The sequence below is a fragment of the Haliotis rubra genome, unplaced genomic scaffold (genome assembly GCF_003918875.1).
Source record: "Haliotis rubra isolate DU_JTF1 unplaced genomic scaffold, ASM391887v1 Scf10, whole genome shotgun sequence".
Taxonomy (NCBI): Eukaryota; Metazoa; Mollusca; class Gastropoda; order Lepetellida; family Haliotidae; genus Haliotis; species Haliotis rubra.
The window spans coordinates 3,670,146-3,693,652 of record NW_025764892.1 but is presented as its reverse complement, the minus strand read 5'-3'; the positions used below and the strand labels follow the sequence as shown (position 1 = coordinate 3,693,652).

Here is a 23,507-nt window from a genome sequence, read left to right as displayed (position 1 = left end):
ACTAAATATGAGGGATTTAGAAACATATTTGTAATTGGACTTAATTTTGTTTTTCTCGAACCTAACAACCAGAATTTTTTGTAAAATATTTCATAGAAATGTTCGGGACCAAACATGGTTATGAGAAAATTCAAATATTAATGAAATGGCCAGATAAGAAAGGATTAGACAATTACTGAAGACAGCTGAAAGATTACATGCATTTGTGGCATCATGACCACTTACTGGGGATACTTTGGTGGAACTTGGATACTTTGGTGGAACTTGGCAAGTTTTTTTGGTGAGATTGCTGTAGGGTTGTAAGAGTTACCTTTGCTTTGGTGTGTTTTCAGTATCCGAGTCGTCTGTGGCCGAGAAGAACCTCAGGTCACCATCTCTTGTCTTCACTGCTGTGACCTTGGGGAACAGATGACAGTAGGAGTGAGTTATGAGTGATATCAAAATGAACCTAGAAATACCAAATTTCCACGACAATATGAAAAAGTGTTTTTATCACATCACCAAACAAACTAGAGACATTTACTCTTTGACATTTAAATGTCACTCAAAGAAATGAAAATTTCAGACTATGCCTATGGAAATTGCATAGTATATGCTCACAAGTGCTCCTGAAATATGAAAATAATCTCTTAGAACGAGTTCTGAAAAACGGTACCTCTTTTTTCTTTCCATTTCTCTCCTTCTTCCTGCCAGTCACCTCCTCCAACTCTTCGCCTTCATATGCATCTAAAGCAACACAAGCAACAGAGTCACAAGTCATCATGATCAAAGATTATTATCTGTGCAAGAACAGCATGTTTGCATCATATTGATTTGTTACAAAGTGGGTGAATATGTTTGTATGTTGCTGTCAGGTCTGCTGTATCACACACTATATATACATTTTTGTTGCTCAGAAGAACAAATGCTTGAAAGCATGATCAACAAGTCTTGTAGTTGGGCGCAGTAAGAATCAGCAAAGTACCACCCACCTTCCGAGATAACATAGTTGGCGGGGAAGTATCCTTGGGAGCCGTCAGGTAGCTCCCCCATCCACCAGTTTTCACTATCCTTGTACAGGACCACGATCATGTCGCCCTTGTAGATGGTCAACTCGTCCGAGCGCTGGGCGCGGTAGTCATACATCACCACCACCTGAAACATAGTGAGTGCGGCTGGTTTAACATTGTTTTGAAGGATATTTAGTAATTCATGGCATATTAGTTTCCTGTGTCTGGAAAGCTAAAATTAATGGATATATACCACATTTGTGAAAACCATGGTGCTGACAAATATACAAACACCATCAGGGCAAACCTGAGTTTCAAACCCATAATCAGTAGTTCCTGTCATGAGAAAGGGATGTAACTCTACACAGCGCAAGTGACCTTGTTTATTATCATCCTTACACCTGCATCTTCTGTTGACACCTATCCAAGACTCGACACATACTGTGTATCTCAGATTATTGGTCAATCCTACAACTCAGTCTTGAATACTACATACATGACATGTCTTGAAGGAAGAAGGACCAGGATACAAACAGCTGATGTTAACACTGATGTTCGGAATCAATCTACATCGGCAAATCGGACTACAGTGTACTCTGTCAATACCGGCATCAGTCGGGACCAAATAAAAATGCCGGTTTTGACAGAGTGCCGGTTTAGCTAGGTTCGCTTATGATAAGTTCGCTGTCGGGACTGAAACTTTGTGCCGATATAGACAGAGTGCCGGTGTTTACAGAGGCCGGTATTGACAGAGTCCACTGTATATTGAATAATAACAATGACAACACCCTGTAAATTCAGGGACATTACCGTGTACAGTCACTGCAGATTAACAACACACATTCACAAAGACTGGCCAGACTCACCCTGTGTTGCAGACCCATCTTGCCGGGGGCTGACTGGAAGGAGAAGGAGGCCTTACCCTGGGACTGAAACACATAACACAAGGGGGATAAACAACAACCGATGTCAGTCTGGGACAACTATGGGTGTTAAGAAACCACAACTTGTCAGAGCAACATGTAAAGTCTCTTCTACAACTCAAGACATGTTACTTGTGCTGTTTACCAAACAGAAACGGTAGATAGGTGAATTATCTGAACCTGCTGAGAGGCAGGAAAGCCAAGTTCTATGGATAGTCAACTTCTTTATTGCAATGTGTGCGACGTTTCGGTGTAGGTACAAACAGCTTTATCAAGCAAGTGATACAAAGAGTTGTAACATGGAGAATATATACACCAGTGACCTACACTGAAATGTCCCACTCATTGCAATAAAGAATTTGACTATCCATAGAACTTGGTTTTCCTTCATCTATACAACTTCTAAAATGCCTCTCAAAGAAGTTGCCATGCCAGCAGCAATTGTCAGTAAAAACTCCCCAAAACTGAATTAAACATTTTTCAGTTTATTCTGATATAGTTGTAACTAATTTTAGTGAGTGAGTGAGTTTAGTTTTATGCCGCACTCAGCAATATTCCAGCTATATGGGTGGTCTGTAAATAATAGAGTCTGGACCAGACAATCCAGTAATCAACAGCATGAGCATCGATCTATGCAATTGGGATACGATGACATGTGTCAACCAAGTCAGCGAGCCTGACCACCCGATCCCGTTAGTCGCCTCTTATGACAAGCATGGGTTACTGAAGGCCAACTGTATCTAACTGTTTTAGTTACGGACACATAACTGTGTTCACCCAGCCACCCACTCATATTCTTACAGCTTGCTAAGATTTTGCAGAGCTAACTTGTATGTCTCTGATATCAGGGAGGAAGAGGAAGCGTCTTCGATGCTAAGATTCAAACTAAAAAGTGTTTTTCTCGTAAAAACAGATGTCTCCCCCTTCCCCCAATTCAACATTGAGACCTCAAACAATTCATTTGATTCATTCAATTTCAACTGACTGACTGACTGAGTTTGGTTTTGCGTCGCTTTTAGCAATATTCCAGCGACATCACGGCTGGGGACACCACAAATGAGTTTCACACATTGTACCCATGTGGGGATTCGAACCCGGGTCTTCGGCGTGACGAGCCAATGCTTTAACCACTGGGCTACCCCACCGCCCCCATTCAATTTCAAAATCTCTAAGTATCTCGGGGGGAGACATACCGGTAACTATTGAACTGGATGCGATGTTAAAATACCTCTGTATTTAGGAAACAAACAGCTCTGAGAAAACATATTTGAACAAATTGATCAGGGATTCCTGCGTCTTATACGCATAAAAATTGTCAATGGACGCAACGAAATTTATAAGTGTGTACACAGGGACGCAGAAAAAATCCCAATACTTTTTGTACAAATTTCAATCAAATAACAATAAGGTATCACTGAGTCTGCTACTAGCTGGGTTATGGTATCATTTGCAATTTAATTACTGTAACCATGTGCTGATCATGATACACAATACAATAACAGTAACTGAATTACAACAATATTGTAACATAGTATTAATAATAATAATAATTAAGTGTCTGGGACCCCCATTTTGTAGTTCAGGATCCCTGATAATTAAGAGTATGAGTCCCATTTTACTGAACACAGACTCACACGTTGCATAGTGGTCAACAGCTGTAGGAAAGAAATTCACATCATAAATTTACGAAAAATATATTCTTGTACATTAGTTATTGAAATGAAAGTAATAATCTGTCACTACTTTCGAAAAAAATCAATAAAGAAGCCTCCTGTATAGCTTACAGTCATTTTACACTTTTTCCTTCTATTTCCTTTATTGAAAAAATCTTTCAAGGGACATTTTAGTTGGAATTGTGTTTTCACAGCACTTAGATAATTTCATTTTGATGGCACCTCAGGACCAAGTGAGTCAATCAGGTAAATAAAGCGACACTGATATAGAGTGGTATACTCACAGCGCTGAGAGAGAGTTGATGAGGGCGTCCGTAGAACGTGGGGCTGGAGCTTCTGCTGCCTCCCCTCTGGCCAACTGTAACATGAGTTAGCGAGTGAGTTGGGTCTGATTCTGCTTTTGAACCCTGTTTGTGTTTTATAATAGCGTGTCCGCATAACGAGAGAGAAAGTCCTAATGTTGCACACCATAAACATTCTAGAGCAAATAACTCTAACCACAGATAAGATGCTCACATACAAAGGATCACAGTCAAATAATCATGTCGGATCCAGGATTCGAACCCAGGATCAGTTTCAATGAGTGAGTGAATATGATTTTACTCCGCTTTTAGCAATATTCCTGCAACATCATGGCAGGGGACACCAGAAATGGACTTCACACATTGTGCCCATGTGGGGTCTTCAGCGTGACGAACTGACGCTTTAACCATCAATCTACCCCACTGCCCCCAGTTTCAAAGACCCTTAAAGTACAGCACAACCTTAACAAGAAAGACCAATGATCAGCCCTGCACTACACATTGATTACAGTGGTATGAAAGTCTATATAAATGTATGGGAGCTATGATGACTTCTATGAACAGAACCCAGGACATCTTGAATAGTTTAGTTATTTGTCTTCGTTTGTAGCTCTTCTGAGCTTAATTGAAGCTACAAGGATATACATGTACACTCAAGTAACCTTGACGTTCCCTGTTGACTGTTGGAGAGTCTGATTCATCTTATTAAATACTTCGCTCTTTCTTCAAACTCTCATTAAGTTCTTGATAATTCATGAATATCCTAGTTCTCTGAAGATAGTTGCATACATTTCAGTGAAGTTTTTGTATCTTGAATGTGAGTGAGTATGGTTTTACACCACTTTCAGCAATATTTCAGCAACATCCCGGCAGGGGACACCAGAAAATGCTTCACACATTGTTCCTATGTGGGGAATCAAACCTGGACCTCCTACAAGATGATTGAACACTTTAGCTTCATGGCTACCTCTCTACCAAACCTTTTTTTAAATCTGTATAATAGTAGAAGCAACAATTGTAATTCATGTACATAGCAACCGATACAATTCAAATTAGAACAACCAATGCCGATTGTGCGGTTCAGACTCGACAACCATCATGAAGTGACAGCCATCATGCAGCATGAAAACTCAAATCAAATCTTCTTTCGAATGAAAGAAAAACATTTTATCATATGATGGAGTATTATCGGTGCAATAAAGCAATCTGATTAACTTGGTATCCAAATCTGATAAATATGCAAATTATGTCGATACACGAACTACTTTCACAAACCTCCATACGCACCATACATATCCTAAAACGTTAATATTTTATTGATGACGTCTCGACTGTACAGGGGGGGTTTCATGAACAACCTTCACCTTGGTGTACCGCTAAGTATTCTTACGCGAATGCTCAAGTCTCTTCATATAAATTCACATGCGATTTGATCGTTTTTAGAGTAATTTTAAGAATGACACTATATGATAAAGAGATTATTAATCTTGTGTGTTTCCATATCATTAATATCATTTATTAGGAATAAAAAATATGCATTCCTAAAACTATGATATTAATGATACAGGAACACATTCGGTTAATAATCTCTATTTCTCTCTTTTCCAGGCAGCATGTTATGGTTCTACTCACCCTCTGAGAATGTAGGCCTCCATCCATCGGTTTGTCTGAGGTAGAGATTCTGGTTGGAGTACTGTTGGTGTTGCATCATGGTCGACATCGACTGCGGTGCGTGCGGTGAGAACGTGCTCGGTAATACTGACTGTTGGAGAGAGGAGTGACAACGTCCAGATAAGTCGATGTTTTATGGTTGTAAAATAATCGTGTGTGAGTGAGTGAGTGAGTGAGTGAGTGAGTTTAGTTTTACGCCGCTTTTAGCAATATTCCAACAATATCACGGTGGGGGAGACCAGAAATGGACTTCACACATTGTACCCATGTTGAGAATCGAACCATGGTCTTCAGCGTGACGAGCAAACGCTTTAACCACTAAGCTACCCCACCACCCCTAAATAACCTAGAGAAGGTTACAAACTGACTTAAACCTGTGAAGATCCGGGTGCATGAAACAATGTTCATGCTGTTGATGACTGGATTGCCTGATCCAGACTCAATAATTACAGACCGCCCCCATAAAGCTGGAATATTGCTCACCACAGTGTTACACAACAAACAACATACAAAATGGTTAAATTTCGAAATCTTGATAATGCAAGAGCCTTTGAATGTAACTGCTGTTTTACACCAAAGACTAGACCCGACAAAACCAGGGGTTGACAATATGAACAACAACCCATACTGTGAAGTTATGATGACACTACAGACCAACTCCCCCCGGAAATCTCCATCAGATGATTAGCAACCATTTTATCCAAACGTCAAATATATTTCTCAACATCATCAGATCATTAATTAAATGATCATTTTGCTGGCAGATAGTATCACTGAAGAGACACATTTTCTAAACGGTTCATTAGAAGAACACCTCCCTGAGGTGTCATTAGATTTTGAAAACAAGATAAACCATTTTCGCATCATCATGCAGTTGATTTAAGACTGTCAATAAGATATGACGAATCCTCTCTGTGCAGTGAGACGAGATCCACTCACAGCTCTTGGTGTAAGGCCATAGCTCTGTTCAAACATTGATCCCATCCCAGATGGAGGTAGACCCGGTGAGGCTCCAAATGGGTGGGACTCTGGCATCTGGAATAGTGGTCCCTGGGCTGCCATCTGAAGCTGGAACACACAATATTGAAGTGTTCGCATGGAATTACTATAAAACAGACAGATAGACAAAGTCTGCTAGGGAAAGTCACAGGATGACTGGAAAGTCGTCAGTGTTGAACATTTATAAAACCTACATGTGTATGAGTGAGTGAGTGAGTGAGTGAGTGAGTTGGGTTTTACACCGCTTTTAGCAATATTCCAGCAATATTATGGCAGGGGATACCAGAAATGGGCTTCACACATTGTACCCATGTTGGGGATCGCACCCAGATCTTCGACGCCGATGAGCCAACACATTAACCACTAGGCTACGCCACCTCCCTACATGTGAATGAAGCAATGAAGTAATCATCATCATGTTTTCTTGACAACTGCTTACATTGTTTGTTGTTTAACTCCGCGACTCAGCAATATTTCAGCTATATATATGGCGGTCTGTATATAATCGAGTCTAACCAAACAATAGATTGATGATGAGCATTGATATGTGCAATTGGGATATGATGGCACATGTCTACCAAGTCAGCGAGCATGGGCACCGATCTCCACAACAGGTTACAGATGTGAACAAGTATTACAGGATGACTTATTCAGGTTACTGCCCAAGTAGGTACTCACTGTGGCACTGTCCAGCTTCCGCGATAACCCGACTGTACCGCGATTTTCGTGGGCTTCAAACTCTCCTTTTGAGAACACCTGTGACCTGGCAGAGTTGAGCTGGTCATCAGTCTGAGTGAGTGAGTGAGTTTAGTTTTACCGCTTTTAGCAATATTCCAACAATATCACGGTGGGGAGACCAGAAATGGACTTCACACATTGTACCCATGTTGAGAATCGAACCATGGTCTTCAGCTGACGAAAGCAAACGCTTTAACCACTAAGCTACCCCCACCACCCCTAAATAACCTAGAGAAGGTTACAAACCTGACTTAAACCTGTGAAGATCCGGGTGCATGAAACAATGTTCATGCTGTTGATGACTGGATTGCCTGATCCAGACTCAATAATTACAGACCGCCCCCATAAAGCTGGAATATTGCTCACCACAGTGTTACACAACAAACAACATACAAAATGGTTAAATTTCGAAATCTTGATAATGCAAGAGCCTTTGAATGTAACTGCTGTTTTACACCAAAGACTAGACCCGACAAAACCAGGGGTTGACAATATGAACAACAACCCATACTGTGAAGTTATGATGACACTACAGACCAACTCCCCCCGGAAATCTCCATCAGATGATTAGCAACCATTTTATCCAAACGTCAAATATATTTCTCAACATCATCAGATCATTAATTAAATGATCATTTTGCTGGCAGATAGTATCACTGAAGAGACACATTTTCTAAACGGTTCATTAGAAGAACACCTCCCTGAGGTGTCATTAGATTTTGAAAACAAGATAAACCATTTTCGCATCATCATGCAGTTGATTTAAGACTGTCAATAAGATATGACGAATCCTCTCTGTGCAGTGAGACGAGATCCACTCACAGCTCTTGGTGTAAGGCCATAGCTCTGTTCAAACATTGATCCCATCCCAGATGGAGGTAGACCCGGGTGAGGCTCCAAATGGGTGGGACTCTGGCATCTGGAATAGTGGTCCCTGGGCTGCCATCTGAAGCTGGAACACACAATATTGAAGTGTTCGCATGGAATTACTATAAAACAGACAGATAGACAAAGTCTGCTAGGGAAAGTCACAGGATGACTGGAAAGTCGTCAGTGTTGAACATTTATAAAACCTACATGTGTATGAGTGAGTGAGTGAGTGAGTGAGTGAGTTGGGTTTTACACCGCTTTTAGCAATATTCCAGCAATATTATGGCAGGGGATACCAGAAATGGGCTTCACACATTGTACCCATGTTGGGGATCGCACCCAGATCTTCGACGCGATGAGCCAACACATTAACCACTAGGCTACGCCACCTCCCTACATGTGAATGAAGCAATGAAGTAATCATCATCATGTTTTCTTGACAACTGCTTACATTGTTTGTTGTTTAACTCCGCACTCAGCAATATTTCAGCTATATGGCGGCGGTCTGTATATAATCGAGTCTAACCAAACAATAGATTGATGATGAGCATTGATATGTGCAATTGGGATATGATGGCACATGTCTACCAAGTCAGCGAGCATGGGCACCCGATCTCCACAACAGGTTACAGATGTGAACAAGTATTACAGGATGACTTATTCAGGTTACTGCCCAAGTAGGTACTCACTGTGGCACTGTCCAGCTTCCGCATAACCCGACTGTACCGCGATTTCTCGTGGGCTTCAAACTCTCCTTTTGAGAACACCTGTGACCTGGCAGAGTTGAGCTGGTCATCAGTCTGAACAGGGCTGTAAGGATACAGGTCACATTTGTCAGTAATAATGAGGTCAGTACTTTCAGTGAGTGAGTGAGTTTAGTTTTACGCCGCACTCAGCAATATTCCCGCTATATGGCGGCGGTCTGTAAATAATCGAGTCTGGATCAGACAATCCAGTGATCAACAGCATGAGCATCGATCTATTTGATTGGGATACGATAACATGTGTCAACCAAGTCAGCAAGCCTGATAGGACCATCCAATCCTGTTAGTTGCCTCTTACGACAAGCATGGGTTACTGAAATTCAATTCTAACCCAGATCTTCACGGGTTCAGTACTTTCAGGATTGTGAAGTGGGACGAATTCATTACCTGACTACCAGTACAACTAACATGCTCAAATACTGAGTAGATTGTTGATGCTTGAATGCCTGCTGACGTAAACATAGGTCTGTCCTCACCTCTTCCTGCCTGTCGTCCGAGACGTGTTGATATCTTCAACGTCGGTGGTATCATCCGGCTCCTTGGAGGGGAAAGACAGCCCCATTCCTATGTGAGCCACTGTGGAACAAACAGCCTCAAACATTTCAAGGTGTGTCTCATAATTTGTAAATTGTCAGATCTCATTGTATAAATGATAAATACTAGTATCCATGGCATAACACTGAGTGAGAGATAAAGTGATTATGATATTTTGCCGTTTTCAGCAATATTCCTGTATTATCACATTGGAGGACACCAGAAACTGGTTTCGCCCATTGTATCTATTGGGGAATCAAACCTGTGCCTTAGGTGGGACAAGTGAACGCTAGCCTACCCCATTGTCCCTGTTATACCATTAAAGAGTGGTGGGATAGCCCCCGTGGTTAAAGAGATCACTCATCTCGCCGAAGACCCGAGTTTGATTCCCCACATGGGTACAACGTGTGAAGCCCATTTCTGGTGTTCCCTGCCACATTATTGCTGGAATACTACTAAAAGCAGCGTAAAATTATACTCACTCACTTACTGATATACCATAGCTATTTTTTATTGCAAGAATAATCAGCTGATGATGCTGGTATAGGTTCAGCAACTGATAACTGACTCTACAGATATTTCATCAACTGTTACAAGCATATCACATCCAAGCCTCTTGGATCATTAGCCAGCGGACTCCAGAAATAAAAAGAAAGGTCCAGAGCATCTTCAGTTCAAATGGAATGTGAACTAATTTCCACATGAAGCAAACACTAGGCCATGAACTCGCCCTGTGGGTCGTAGTTGTAGACTAGCACTGGCTGGTTGTCTCCGAGGGAGCAGATCGCGAGGATGTGGTCACGGGGGTGGTAGTCCAGGTCTGTGACAGGTCTCTGGTAGTTGAGTTCAGAGTACCGGGCAACTTGGTCTCCTGGAATGTGGATGTGGTCAAGTATAAAGGCTGTGTCTTGCCTGGTATTCTATATGGCGAGATATTGCATAATTGGGACTGTATTGCCATGTGTATTGCAATGTTGGGTCTGTATTGGATGTTTATTGCAATATATTGTGGAACCTGGGACTGCACTGTGAAAATTTTTGCAATATATTTCCACAACATTTTCATCAACAAAGATGTTAGGAACTGTTGTCAGCCATGCTGTATGGCTTCAAGAATTTCACAATGTATCAAGCAATATGTCCTTCAGCATGTCCAGTTGTTGAGTTTTATGCGAGTTATATCGGAAGGTTTTTGAGCAGAGTAAAATTCTATGAGCTCAATGTATAGAACACTGGAGAATCTGATTAAGCATGATGATATACTGAGTGACATGGGTAAGATGTGTTACCTGTCTCTGTGTTCCACACATATGCAGTGTTATCTTCACTGCCGGCAAACACAAACGTCCCGCACGGTGAGATAGCACTACGGATCTTTTCACGGAAGTTTAAGGCACCAATATAATTCTGCATAATTCGTTGTCTGAAATACAAGAAACATATTAATGAAACAAGATTCTGTAATGATAAGCTTGTACAGGAAATCTTGTTAACATTGGAGATTACATCTCCATAGTTCTGATGTGATGTGTTGGAGTGAGTGAGTGAGTTTAGTTTTACGCCGCACTCAGCAATATTCCAGCTATATGGCGGAGGTCTGTAATGATCGAGTTTGGACCAGACAATCCAGTGATCAACATCATGCACAACAATCTGGAACTGATGACACGTGTCAACCAAGTCAGCGAGTCTGACCACCCGACCCCCTTAGTCGCCTCTTACGACAAGCATAGTTGCCTTTTGTGGCAAGCATGGGTTGCTGAAGACCTATTCTACCCCAGATCTTCACGGGTCGTGATGTGTAAAAGGCTTCACATGTATATTGTACCCATGGGAGAATCGAACTCTGGACTTGGGCTTGACAAGGGAATACTTTAACCACATGGCCACCCTATTGCTCCGGAGGAAAAGAAACAATATATTTTTCCCACTCACACTCTGAGGTCCAGCATGCGGAGGATGTTGTCTCGACAGTGGAGTAGCAATCGACGCCCACTTGGGTGCATCCTAATACTGTTGATGGCAACATTCTACAAGCAGAAAACGTACATATAAAATCTATAGTAAAATTTATAAAAAAAAGAAAATATTTCAGCAAAAGATGTTAAATGCAATACTAAGATGCTTTCACTCAAAGTGCAATTCATGTCATTCAGACTGTTCACATGTTTTAATCCAATGCTTTTTACTTCACCAAGGGAGACAACAGGTTTACCTTCAATTCTGGATCCCGGATTTCGAGGAATATTGTCCATTCTCGAATAAATGCTGAAAAGTAAAAACAGCACTGACAAGAGAGTAGCAAGAGAGACTATTCCATATTTGATACTTGAAAATCTCAACATTGTCAACAACAGTATAGTAACATTCACTCAGAAGCCATGTACATAATTAACTATCTTACTCACAATCTCTCTCTCTCTCTGTTCAAGAGAATATTCCCAAATGAAGACCCTATAGATTATTCTTACAATATATACCCCCTGACATGAGTAGGGCACGAAACAAATGACAGATAACATTTGTGGTCTTTATTAAGTAACGGCTATCAAAGAGAGATACCTCGGCGAGATTCTTGCTCTGTAACGTAGACATTCCAGATGAAGACAGCACCAGAACTGTCAGCAGAGTACATCTTCTGTCCCTCCTCATCAAAACAAATGCTGTTGATGTGGCCGTGGTGGTTCTCAATCTCCTGCATCAACTGGAGGGATACACAAATACAGAGACTGGTAATTACTGATATGTTGGATGCTAACATCAACTGGAGGGAGACACAAATACAGAGACTGGTAATTACTGATATGTTGGATGCTAACATCAACTGGAGAGATACACAAATACAGAGACTGGTAATTACTGATATGTTGGATGCTAACATCAACTGGAGGGATACACAAATACAGAGACTGGTAATTACTGATATGTTGGATGCTAACATCAACTGGAGGGAGACACAAATACAGAGACTGGTAATTACTGATATGTTGGATGCTAACATCAACTGGAGGGATACACAAATACAGAGACTGGTAATTACTGATATGTTGGATGCTAACATCAACTGGAGGGAGACACAAATACAGAGACTGGTAATTACTGATATGTTGGATGCTAACATCAACTGGAGGGATACACAAATACAGAGACTGGTAATTACTGATATGTTGGATGCTAACATCAACTGGAGAGATACACAAATACAGAGACTGGTAATTACTGATATGTTGGATGCTAACATCAACTGGAGGGATACACAAATACAGAGACTGGTAATTACTGATATGTTGGATGCTAACATCAACTGGAGGGATACACAAATACAGAGACTGGTAATTACTGATATGTTGGATGCTAACATCAACTGGAGGGATACACAAATACAGAGACTGGTAATTACTGATATGTTGGATGCTAACATCAACTGGAGGGATACACAGATACAGAGACTGGTAATTACTGATATGTTGGATGCTAACATCAACTGGAGGGATACACAAATACAGAGACTGGTAATTACTGATATGTTGGATGCTAACATCAACTGGAGAGATACACAAATACAGAGACTGGTAATTACTGATATGTTGGATGCTAACATCAACTGGAGAGATACACAAATACAGAGACTGGTAATTACTGATATGTTGGATGCTAACATCAACTGGAGAGATACACAAATACAGAGACTGGTAATTACTGATATGTTGGATGCTAACATCAACTGGAGGGATACACAAATACAGAGACTGGTAATTACTGATATGTTGGATGCTAACATCAACTGGAGGGATACACAAATACAGAGACTGGTAATTACTGATATGTTGGATGCTAACATCAACTGGAGGGATACACAAATACAGAGACTGGTAATTACTGATATGTTGGATGCTAACATCAACTGGAGGGATACACAAATACAGAGACTGGTAATTACTGATATGTTGGATGCTAACATCAACTGGAGGGATACACAAATACAGAGACTGGTAATTACTGATATGTTGGATGCTAACATCAACTGGAGGGATACACAAATACAGAGACTGGTAATTACTGATATGTTGGATGCTAACATCAACTGGAGGGATACACAAATACAGAGACTGGTAATTACTGATATGTTGGATGCTAACATCAACTGGAGAGGATACACAGATACAGAGACTGGTAATTACTGATATGTTGGATGCTAACATCAACTGGAGGGATACACAAATACAGAGACTGGTAATTACTGATATGTTGGATGCTAACATCAACTGGAGGGATACACAAATACAGAGACTGGTAATTACTGATATGTTGGATGCTAACATCAACTGGAGAGATACACAAATACAGAGACTGGTAATTACTGATATGTTGGATGCTAACATCAACTGGAGAGATACACAAATACAGAGACTGGTAATTACTGATATGTTGGATGCTAACATCAACTGGAGAGATACACAAATACAGAGACTGGTAATTACTGATATGTTGGATGCTAACATCAACTGGAGAGATACACAAATACAGAGACTGGTAATTACTGATATGTTGGATGCTAACATCAACTGGAGGATACACAAATACAGAGACTGGTAATTACTGATATGTTGGATGCTAACATCAACTGGAGAGATACACAAATACAGAGACTGGTAATTACTGATATGTTGGATGCTAACATCAACTGGAGGGATACACAAATACAGAGACTGGTAATTACTGATATGTTGGATGCTAACATCAACTGGAGGGATACACAAATACAGAGACTGGTAATTACTGATATGTTGGATGCTAACATCAACTGGAGGGATACACAAATACAGAGACTGGTAATTACTGATATGTTGGATGCTAACATCAACTGGAGAGATACACAAATACAGAGACTGGTAATTACTGATATGTTGGATGCTAACATCAACTGGAGGGAGACACAAATACAGAGACTGGTAATTACTGATATGTTGGATGCTAACATCAACTGGAGGGATACACAAATACAGAGACTGGTAATTACTGATATGTTGGATGCTAACATCAACTGGAGGATACACAGATACAGAGACTGGTAATTACTGATATGTTGGATGCTAACATCAACTGGAGGGATACACAAATACAGAGACTGGTAATTACTGATATGTTGGATGCTAACATCAACTGGAGGGATACACAAATACAGAGACTGGTAATTACTGATATGTTGGATGCTAACATCAACTGGAGGATACACAAATACAGAGACTGGTAATTACTGATATGTTGGATGCTAACATCAACTGGAGGAGATACACAAATACAGAGACTGGTAATTACTGATATGTTGGATGCTAACATCAACTGGAGGGATACACAAATACAGAGACTGGTAATTACTGATATGTTGGATGCTAACATCAACTGGAGGGATACACACAAATACAGAGACTGGTAATTACTGATATGTTGGATGCTAACATCAACTGGAGGGATACACAAATACAGAGACTGGTAATTACTGATATGTTGGATGCTAACATCAACTGGAGGGATACACAAATACAGAGACTGGTAATTACTGATATGTTGGATGCTAACATCAACTGGAGGGATACACAGATACAGAGACTGGTAATTACTGATATGTTGGATGCTAACATCAACTGGAGGGATACACAAATACAGAGACTGGTAATTACTGATATGTTGGATGCTAACATCAACTGGAGGATACACAAATACAGAGACTGGTAATTACTGATATGTTGGATGCTAACATCAACTGGAGGATACACAAATACAGAGACTGGTAATTACTGATATGTTGGATGCTAACATCAACTGGAGGGATACACAAATACAGAGACTGGTAATTACTGATATGTTGGATGCTAACATCAACTGGAGAGATACACAGATACAGAGACTGGTAATTACTGATATGTTGGATGCTAACATCAACTGGAGGGATACACAAATACAGAGACTGGTAATTACTGATATGTTGGATGCTAACATCAACTGGAGATACACAAATACAGAGACTGGTAATTACTGATATGTTGGATGCTAACATCAACTGGAGGGATACACAAATACAGAGACTGGTAATTACTGATATGTTGGATGCTAACATCAACTGGAGGATACACAGATACAGAGACTGGTAATTACTGATATGTTGGATGCTAACATCAACTGGAGGGATACACAAATACAGAGACTGGTAATTACTGATATGTTGGATGCTAACATCAACTGGAGAGATACACAAATACAGAGACTGGTAATTACTGATATGTTGGATGCTAACATCAACTGGAGGGATACACAAATACAGAGACTGGTAATTACTGATATGTTGGATGCTAACATCAACTGGAGGGATACACAAATACAGAGACTGGTAATTACTGATATGTTGGATGCTAACATCAACTGGAGAGATACACAAATACAGAGACTGGTAATTACTGATATGTTGGATGCTAACATCAACTGGAGGGATACACAAATACAGAGACTGGTAATTACTGATATGTTGGATGCTAACATCAACTGGAGGATACACAAATACAGAGACTGGTAATTACTGATATGTTGGATGCTAACATCAACTGGAGGATACACAAATACAGAGACTGGTAATTACTGATATGTTGGATGCTAACATCAACTGGAGGGATACACAGATACAGAGACTGGTAATTACTGATATGTTGGATGCTAACATCAACTGGAGGAGACACAAATACAGAGACTGGTAATTACTGATATGTTGGATGCTAACATCAACTGGAGAGATACACAAATACAGAGACTGGTAATTACTGATATGTTGGATGCTAACATCAACTGGAGGATACACAGATACAGAGACTGGTAATTACTGATATGTTGGATGCTAACATCAACTGGAGGGATACACAAATACAGAGACTGGTAATTACTGATATGTTGGATGCTAACATCAACTGGAGAGATACACAGATACAGAGACTGGTAATTACTGATATGTTGGATGCTAACATCAACTGGAGGGATACACAAATACAGAGACTGGTAATTACTGATATGTTGGATGCTAACATCAACTGGAGGATACACAAATACAGAGACTGGTAATTACTGATATGTTGGATGCTAACATCAACTGGAGAGATACACAAATACAGAGACTGGTAATTACTGATATGTTGGATGCTAACATCAACTGGAGGGAGACACAAATACAGAGACTGGTAATTACTGATATGTTGGATGCTAACATCAACTGGAGAGATACACAAATACAGAGACTGGTAATTACTGATATGTTGGATGCTAACATCAACTGGAGAGATACACAAATACAGAGACTGGTAATTACTGATATGTTGGATGCTAACATCAACTGGAGAGATACACAGATACAGAGACTGGTAATTACTGATATGTTGGATGCTAACATCAACTGGAGGGATACACAAATACAGAGACTGGTAATTACTGATATGTTGGATGCTAACATCAACTGGAGGGATACACAGATACAGAGACTGGTAATTACTGATATGTTGGATGCTAACATCAACTGGAGGATACACAAATACAGAGACTGGTAATTACTGATATGTTGGATGCTAACATCAACTGGAGGGATACACAAATACAGAGACTGGTAATTACTGATATGTTGGATGCTAACATCAACTGGAGGGATACACAAATACAGAGACTGGTAATTACTGATATGTTGGATGCTAACATCAACTGGAGGGATACACAGATACAGAGACTGGTAATTACTGATATGTTGGATGCTAACATCAACTGGAGGATACACAAATACAGAGACTGGTAATTACTGATATGTTGGATACTACACATCAACTGGAGGGATACACAAATGGTAATTACTGATATGTTGGATGCTAACATCAACTGGAGGGATACACAAATACAGAGACTGGTAATTACTGATATGTTGGATGCTAACATCAACTGGAGGGATACACAAATACAGAGACTGGTAATTACTGATATGTTGGATGCTAACATCAACTGGAGATACACAAATACAGAGACTGGTAATTACTGATATGTTGGATGCTAACATCAACTGGAGGGATACACAGATACAGAGACTGGTAATTACTGATATGTTGGATGCTAACATCAACTGGAGGGAGACACAAATACAGAGACTGGTAATTACTGATATGTTGGATGCTAACATCAACTGGAGGGATACACAAATACAGAGACTGGTAATTACTGATATGTTGGATGCTAACATCAACTGGAGAGATACACAAATACAGAGACTGGTAATTACTGATATGTTGGATGCTAACATCAACTGGAGAGAGACACAGATACAGAGACTGGTAATTACTGATATGTTGGATGCTAACATCAACTGGAGGGATACACAAATACAGAGACTGGTAATTACTGATATGTTGGATGCTAACATCAACTGGAGAGATACACAAATACAGAGACTGGTAATTACTGATATGTTGGATGCTAACATCAACTGGAGGGATACACAAATACAGAGACTGGTAATTACTGATATGTTGGATGCTAACATCAACTGGAGGGATACACAAATACAGAGACTGGTAATTACTGATATGTTGGATGCTAACATCAACTGGAGGGATACACAGATACAGAGACTGGTAATTACTGATATGTTGGATGCTAACATCAACTGGAGGGATACACAGATACAGAGACTGGTAATTACTGATATGTTGGATGCTAACATCAACTGGAGAGATACACAGATACAGAGACTGGTAATTACTGATATGTTTGATGCTAACATCAACTGGAGAGATACACAAATACAGAGACTGGTAATTACTGATATGTTGGATGCTAACAAAGTTCTTCAAGTGAGTGAGTGAGTTTAGTGTTGCACCGCTTTTAGCAATATTTCTGCAATATCACGGCTGAGGACACCACAAATGGGCTTGACAATTGAACGATGTGGGGAAACGAATCTGTGTCTTTGGCATGACGAGCGAACGCTTTAACCACAAGGCTACCCCACCACCCTCAAACTTCTTCAAACCATGTCAAGTATCTGGGACACATACACATATTTCATGCAGTACTTTTCATATAATCTAGTGCCAAGCAGAGGGGTATGTAATGCAAAAAACAAGGCATCAAGGTAGCGTCATCATGGCATCTTAAAACTATACAAAAGGATAGCGCTGAGACCCTGTCAGTGACAGTATATAATACTGGGAATACCAGAAATGGGCTTCACACATTGTACCCATGTGGGGAATCGAACCCGGGTCTTTGGCGTGACAAGTGAATGCTACAACCACTAGGCTACCCCATCGCCCCCTGACCACCTTACAACAAGCGTGGGTCGGTCAGTACCTACCTGGGTTCTCAGAGGACTTCTGGCTGGAAACACTCTTACTGACTATCCAACACTTACAGTCTCACTGGGTGTTTCATGTACTGCTATTTCAGTGTTTGATATATTGGTCAGTACTGACCTGTCCATGAGGTTCATCTCCAAGAACATCCCAGACCCGCAGCACCTGGTCATAGCCGCCTGTTACAACGATGTTGTCAACACGGGGGGTGGAACTGGGCAGCGTACACGAAGGCGGGGTGAGGCAGAAGCTTATCAGAGGATCCACCGAAGTTCATCAGGTCCCAGATTCTGGAGAATCAATAGCACATTACATATCAGGGTTCGAAATACTCCATATATTGGCATGCCATGGCACGGTAAATACTGAAATGGCACTGTTAAGAAATGTTCTCGGTGCCGTTATGGCATGCCTAAATTTTGGGGAACATAATTCACCTTTAATCATTTAATCCCCCAAACAATACTTTTTTTTCCAAATTGAATGATGCCATACATATCTAAATGCTCCTAAACCCATTTCTTTCCTTAACAATAAATTCAAAATGATCATCATCACTGTCATTTATTCTAAAAACATGTGGGCACACTTGATTTCTGAAAGGCACGCTTAAAATATTGTCTGGTGCCCTAAGGCACACTTACGAAAAAAAAAATTTCTATCCCTGCATATTAAGGTACAATAAGCTATCAAGCAGGTTCAGACTAAAGTAGAATACGATGACATAAATGGCTAAAGTGAGATCTTATGCACTTTCAAACAATATTAAGCAGAGTAACATCATGGCAAGGGGCAACAGTATGGGATTTGCATCTTTTAATCAGGTTTGGGAAACCAGTTTGCTGATGTGATGAACAAACACATGAACCACTTGGCTATTTCTCTCATTGTTAAGAGTGAGTGAGTGAGTGAGTTAATATTTAACGTCACATCGGCAATATTTCAGCCATATCGTGACGAGAACATTTTACATTGTAATGGAATATGTATATATTATAAAACCTGTCATCAAAGGACAGTAAAGCAACTAGAGTATCACAGATATATATATGTAAAACTAGTAATTGAATCTAAAACATTTTAACCATAGGGGACAACACAATCTAAAAATGAGCTATAGATCGCTAACAACTGAAGGTAGATCACCATACTAGGGACCATGGGGGCTTACAGTACATTTGCTTCCTGCATGGACCCTAGCTGGATTTATATCATTCCCTCAGCTGTTAGCAATTAAGACATATCTAGCCATACATTAAAATTACAAATATTCTACGATTAAAAAACGGAAAGTTGAAATTTACTTTGAATGTTTTGGGACTTACGTACCCTCTCAGGAGGACAATAATTTTACAGTACTTTAACCCCCCTCGAGGATACAGCCACTAACAATCTATGTTACTAATTCAAACTTCCAATCATAAAATATTTAGCTATTTACAAATCTGTTAACAAATTTATGTCTTTTAAAAAAGCAATAATTAAATGAGGACTTATATTAGTAAAAAGATCCTTCATAGTTCGGGATTTGAAATAGATATCCCTTGTGATGGACTGACTGACTGAGTTTAACTCAACACATTCAAGCAATATCACGGGCATGGGGACACCAGAAATGGGCTTAACACATTGTGCCCATGTTGGTCTTCGGCGTGATTCTTTCATAGGCTACCCACTTTGTGATGGAGTACTCAACACAGTCAAGGAGACATGCTTGACCGCGATTCTTTCATCAAGGGATACAAAACGAGGAGTGTATCTAGGTGTGGTGAGTGTATCTTTGTGACATTGTTACATTGTGATGATGACCTCTTCAAATCTGGACTGACAACCCAAGTAGGTGTAACCGATAGTTGGTTTGATTTCATGTAATTTATTGATACCTACTTGGGCATCCCACTTCTTTTGCATCAGATAACGGATGTAAGTTCTAATGCTGGCTTTGTAATCAGAGTATGGGATCAGAAGTGGTGTCACAGATTTGTTGAGTGCTGCCTTGGCAGCAAGATCGGCCATGGTATTCCCAGAAATGCCAACGTGGCTGGGTAACCAACAGAGGATGATGTCGTATTGGCCAGTTGCAAGATCATTATATAATTCTATAATTTCTATTAAAAGTGGATGTTTACAAGAAATAATTAGTTTATCATTTAGCCAACCAGGGTCTTCTAGAAGTCGGAGGTCTCCTTGTCGTATGAGACTGTCATTAAAACTAAGAACTATCGCATCGTCGTCTTCAGCCATGGTCACACTGCATATGTGACATCACTTCCGTTTAGTGCCCAGCCCCCAAAACTCATTGTTAAGAAAAGCTCATCAGATTGACTTCGGGGCTAAACAGTGAGACCCACTTAAAATAGCCTTCAGATATGAGACTATGCTTATCTGATTAAATTCAGTGGAACATACTGTATTATATCGATATATAGAGATCGGAAGTGAACTCGAATAACAGATTTATACCTCACTGACATATATGTATTGACAGTACACTGCCACAATATGCTCTCATGAAGTGAAAAAAAACACAAGATAGGTTGACATGACAGGTGTCTGTATTAGAAACCTCCAGTACTGTGATTGTGGGCAGAGCTACATAGGCGAAACTTCCCGACCCATCAACACCCAAGTGTAAGAACATCAGACCTCTGTTACCAATTCCAACCGCAAATCAGCCATTTCCGTCCACATCAAAGCAAGCCCCAATCATCAAATAGACTGGTACATCCAGTATATATACACTTCCCCCTTCTTCATGTTCCATTATGCTTGACAACGGTACAAGAATCTGTATCGAAACATCGCACTCACGAATAAAAAGAAGTTGTTATCCATAAAGTTTGTTCTATATTGTACTTCCCAACTTCTAAAATGCCACTCAAAGAAGTTAAACCTCCAGTGACATCACTCTATTGTCTCGCCAGTATTTTAGTCAGTATCGCGGGGATTTTCTACAGAATTGCCCGCAGCCCAGGGATATTCTGAGGAACAGCCCTTGACTTTGAATTATTTTATTTGTTTTGAAGATTTATATAACACTGTCTTGCTATTACTGCAGGGTTTCAGATTGTCATCGGCCTTCGGTCATAGTCCGATAACATTTTCAAATGACCGACTACTTTCTTACTATTTAGGACACTCGGGCCGATCGTTAATTTCAATGTTATTTTCACATATTGGACCTAACAAATTACGAACATTATCATTTACAAATTCATCAAAAACTAGCCACGAAACCTTGATCATGTTTCCGCGGCGTGTTTGTATTTACGCATCCATTTTTATCACACTAAGCTACCAAATGTACAAGTAATGTATTGCGCCGATTGGCTGCTATTTTAAGCATTGGACAATCAGAAACGGGCTTTCCGACCCCACCAAGATGTAACAATGTTTCAAGGAAATCATTAAATAATTTGAATAAACTAATGAATAAAATCAACAATAGCATTCATAAAAGTTGTCAAACGCATATAAAATTACTATTTCCATCTTTTGTGCGATCATGTAATGCAAGTCAAGTCACTGACAAGTGACATCTCGCTTCGCTACGCCTCAATCTTCACGCTTTGGACACGATGTTTAAAGTTTAAAAATATATGCATGAAGCATTTTTGTCACAGGTCATAACCTAGCACGATACGCCCAATAAGTTCCATAATTTACGATACATAGCGATTTCGTGCTTAATATGTTCAATAGCATTATTTTACCCAAAACTTCGGATCAAAATATAAACGTTTTCGTTTACGAGGACGGTATCCATTGCCGTAATATGATTGGTTGTCTCATGTCACGGTCTGATTTTGGCCAATCACCACCCTTATAGCAGACTGTATTAAAAGCCGCCATTAGAAACCAATCTTTATCCAATAAAATGGCTTCTTACAACTGTGAAAATACTCGGCAAGGGTATAGTGATATTGTTGATGTTCAGAGCTTTCGAACGATACCCGCCATCATACGATTCGCCTCGCATGTTATTCACACGAAGCTTCGAAAACGGAGGTATTTTCCGTGGCCCCTTTTCCGTTGTTGTGTCATGTTACCGAGCGGAAAGCCACTGATATCGGGAAATAGGCGACCATACATATTATTTAAGAAATCTTTATATAATAACAGAGACCATATAATATTATATGGTCTCTGATAATAATTTTCTGATCACGTAAAAATGAAAATATAAAAGAAAAAGGCACGGGGATGTTATGACATGTCACAAATGGAAAAAAATCGCCATAGTTTTTCCTTCTTTTGTGATATTTCTGGACATTATAAATGCTTGCATTTTAATTAAAAAAATCAATTTATTTAAGTTGTAGTTGTATTATTTGAAAAATATTAGAAAAATATATTTATTTATCAGCAGTGGGATGTATATCTAGAATCCAAGTTGCAACATTAAATGTCATTAACAATTTAGTTATATGATGGCATTGGGATTTTAAAAATGTCAAAAAGAGCTTTAGGTCAATGGCCTATCGCCAGACACCCACTCAGGACATTTGTTACTGAATAATGATCGTAAAATATCACATTATTGAAAACTTCCAGTATTTTGTGCCGATGCCTGGTTTCGAACCTGCAACCCTTCGCTCTCTAGCTTGGAGGTTTTATCCACTAGGCTACGAAGGATCGCTGTGAAGAATGAGATTGTTTGTCAGTATGAACCA

At 39.9% G+C, this 23,507-nt stretch overlaps 1 protein-coding gene across 1 annotated transcript in view; it reads right to left on the bottom strand.

Annotated features, from left to right (window-relative positions):
• The window catches only part of LOC124266096 (jouberin-like), a 53,611-nt gene that overhangs the window by 928 nt on the left and 29,176 nt on the right, over window positions 1-23,507 (bottom strand). Inside the window, 18 exon segments of the mRNA XM_046700911.1 lie at window positions 311-396; window positions 656-726; window positions 972-1,134; window positions 1,856-1,918; window positions 3,870-3,943; window positions 5,520-5,649; window positions 6,498-6,626; window positions 7,236-7,346; window positions 8,152-8,247; window positions 8,855-8,975; window positions 9,406-9,505; window positions 10,194-10,334; window positions 10,753-10,886; window positions 11,399-11,493; window positions 11,679-11,731; window positions 12,026-12,167; window positions 18,955-19,041; window positions 19,043-19,124. Coding sequence (XP_046556867.1) covers window positions 311-396; window positions 656-726; window positions 972-1,134; window positions 1,856-1,918; window positions 3,870-3,943; window positions 5,520-5,649; window positions 6,498-6,626; window positions 7,236-7,346; window positions 8,152-8,247; window positions 8,855-8,975; window positions 9,406-9,505; window positions 10,194-10,334; window positions 10,753-10,886; window positions 11,399-11,493; window positions 11,679-11,731; window positions 12,026-12,167; window positions 18,955-19,041; window positions 19,043-19,124 — 1,878 coding nt within the window.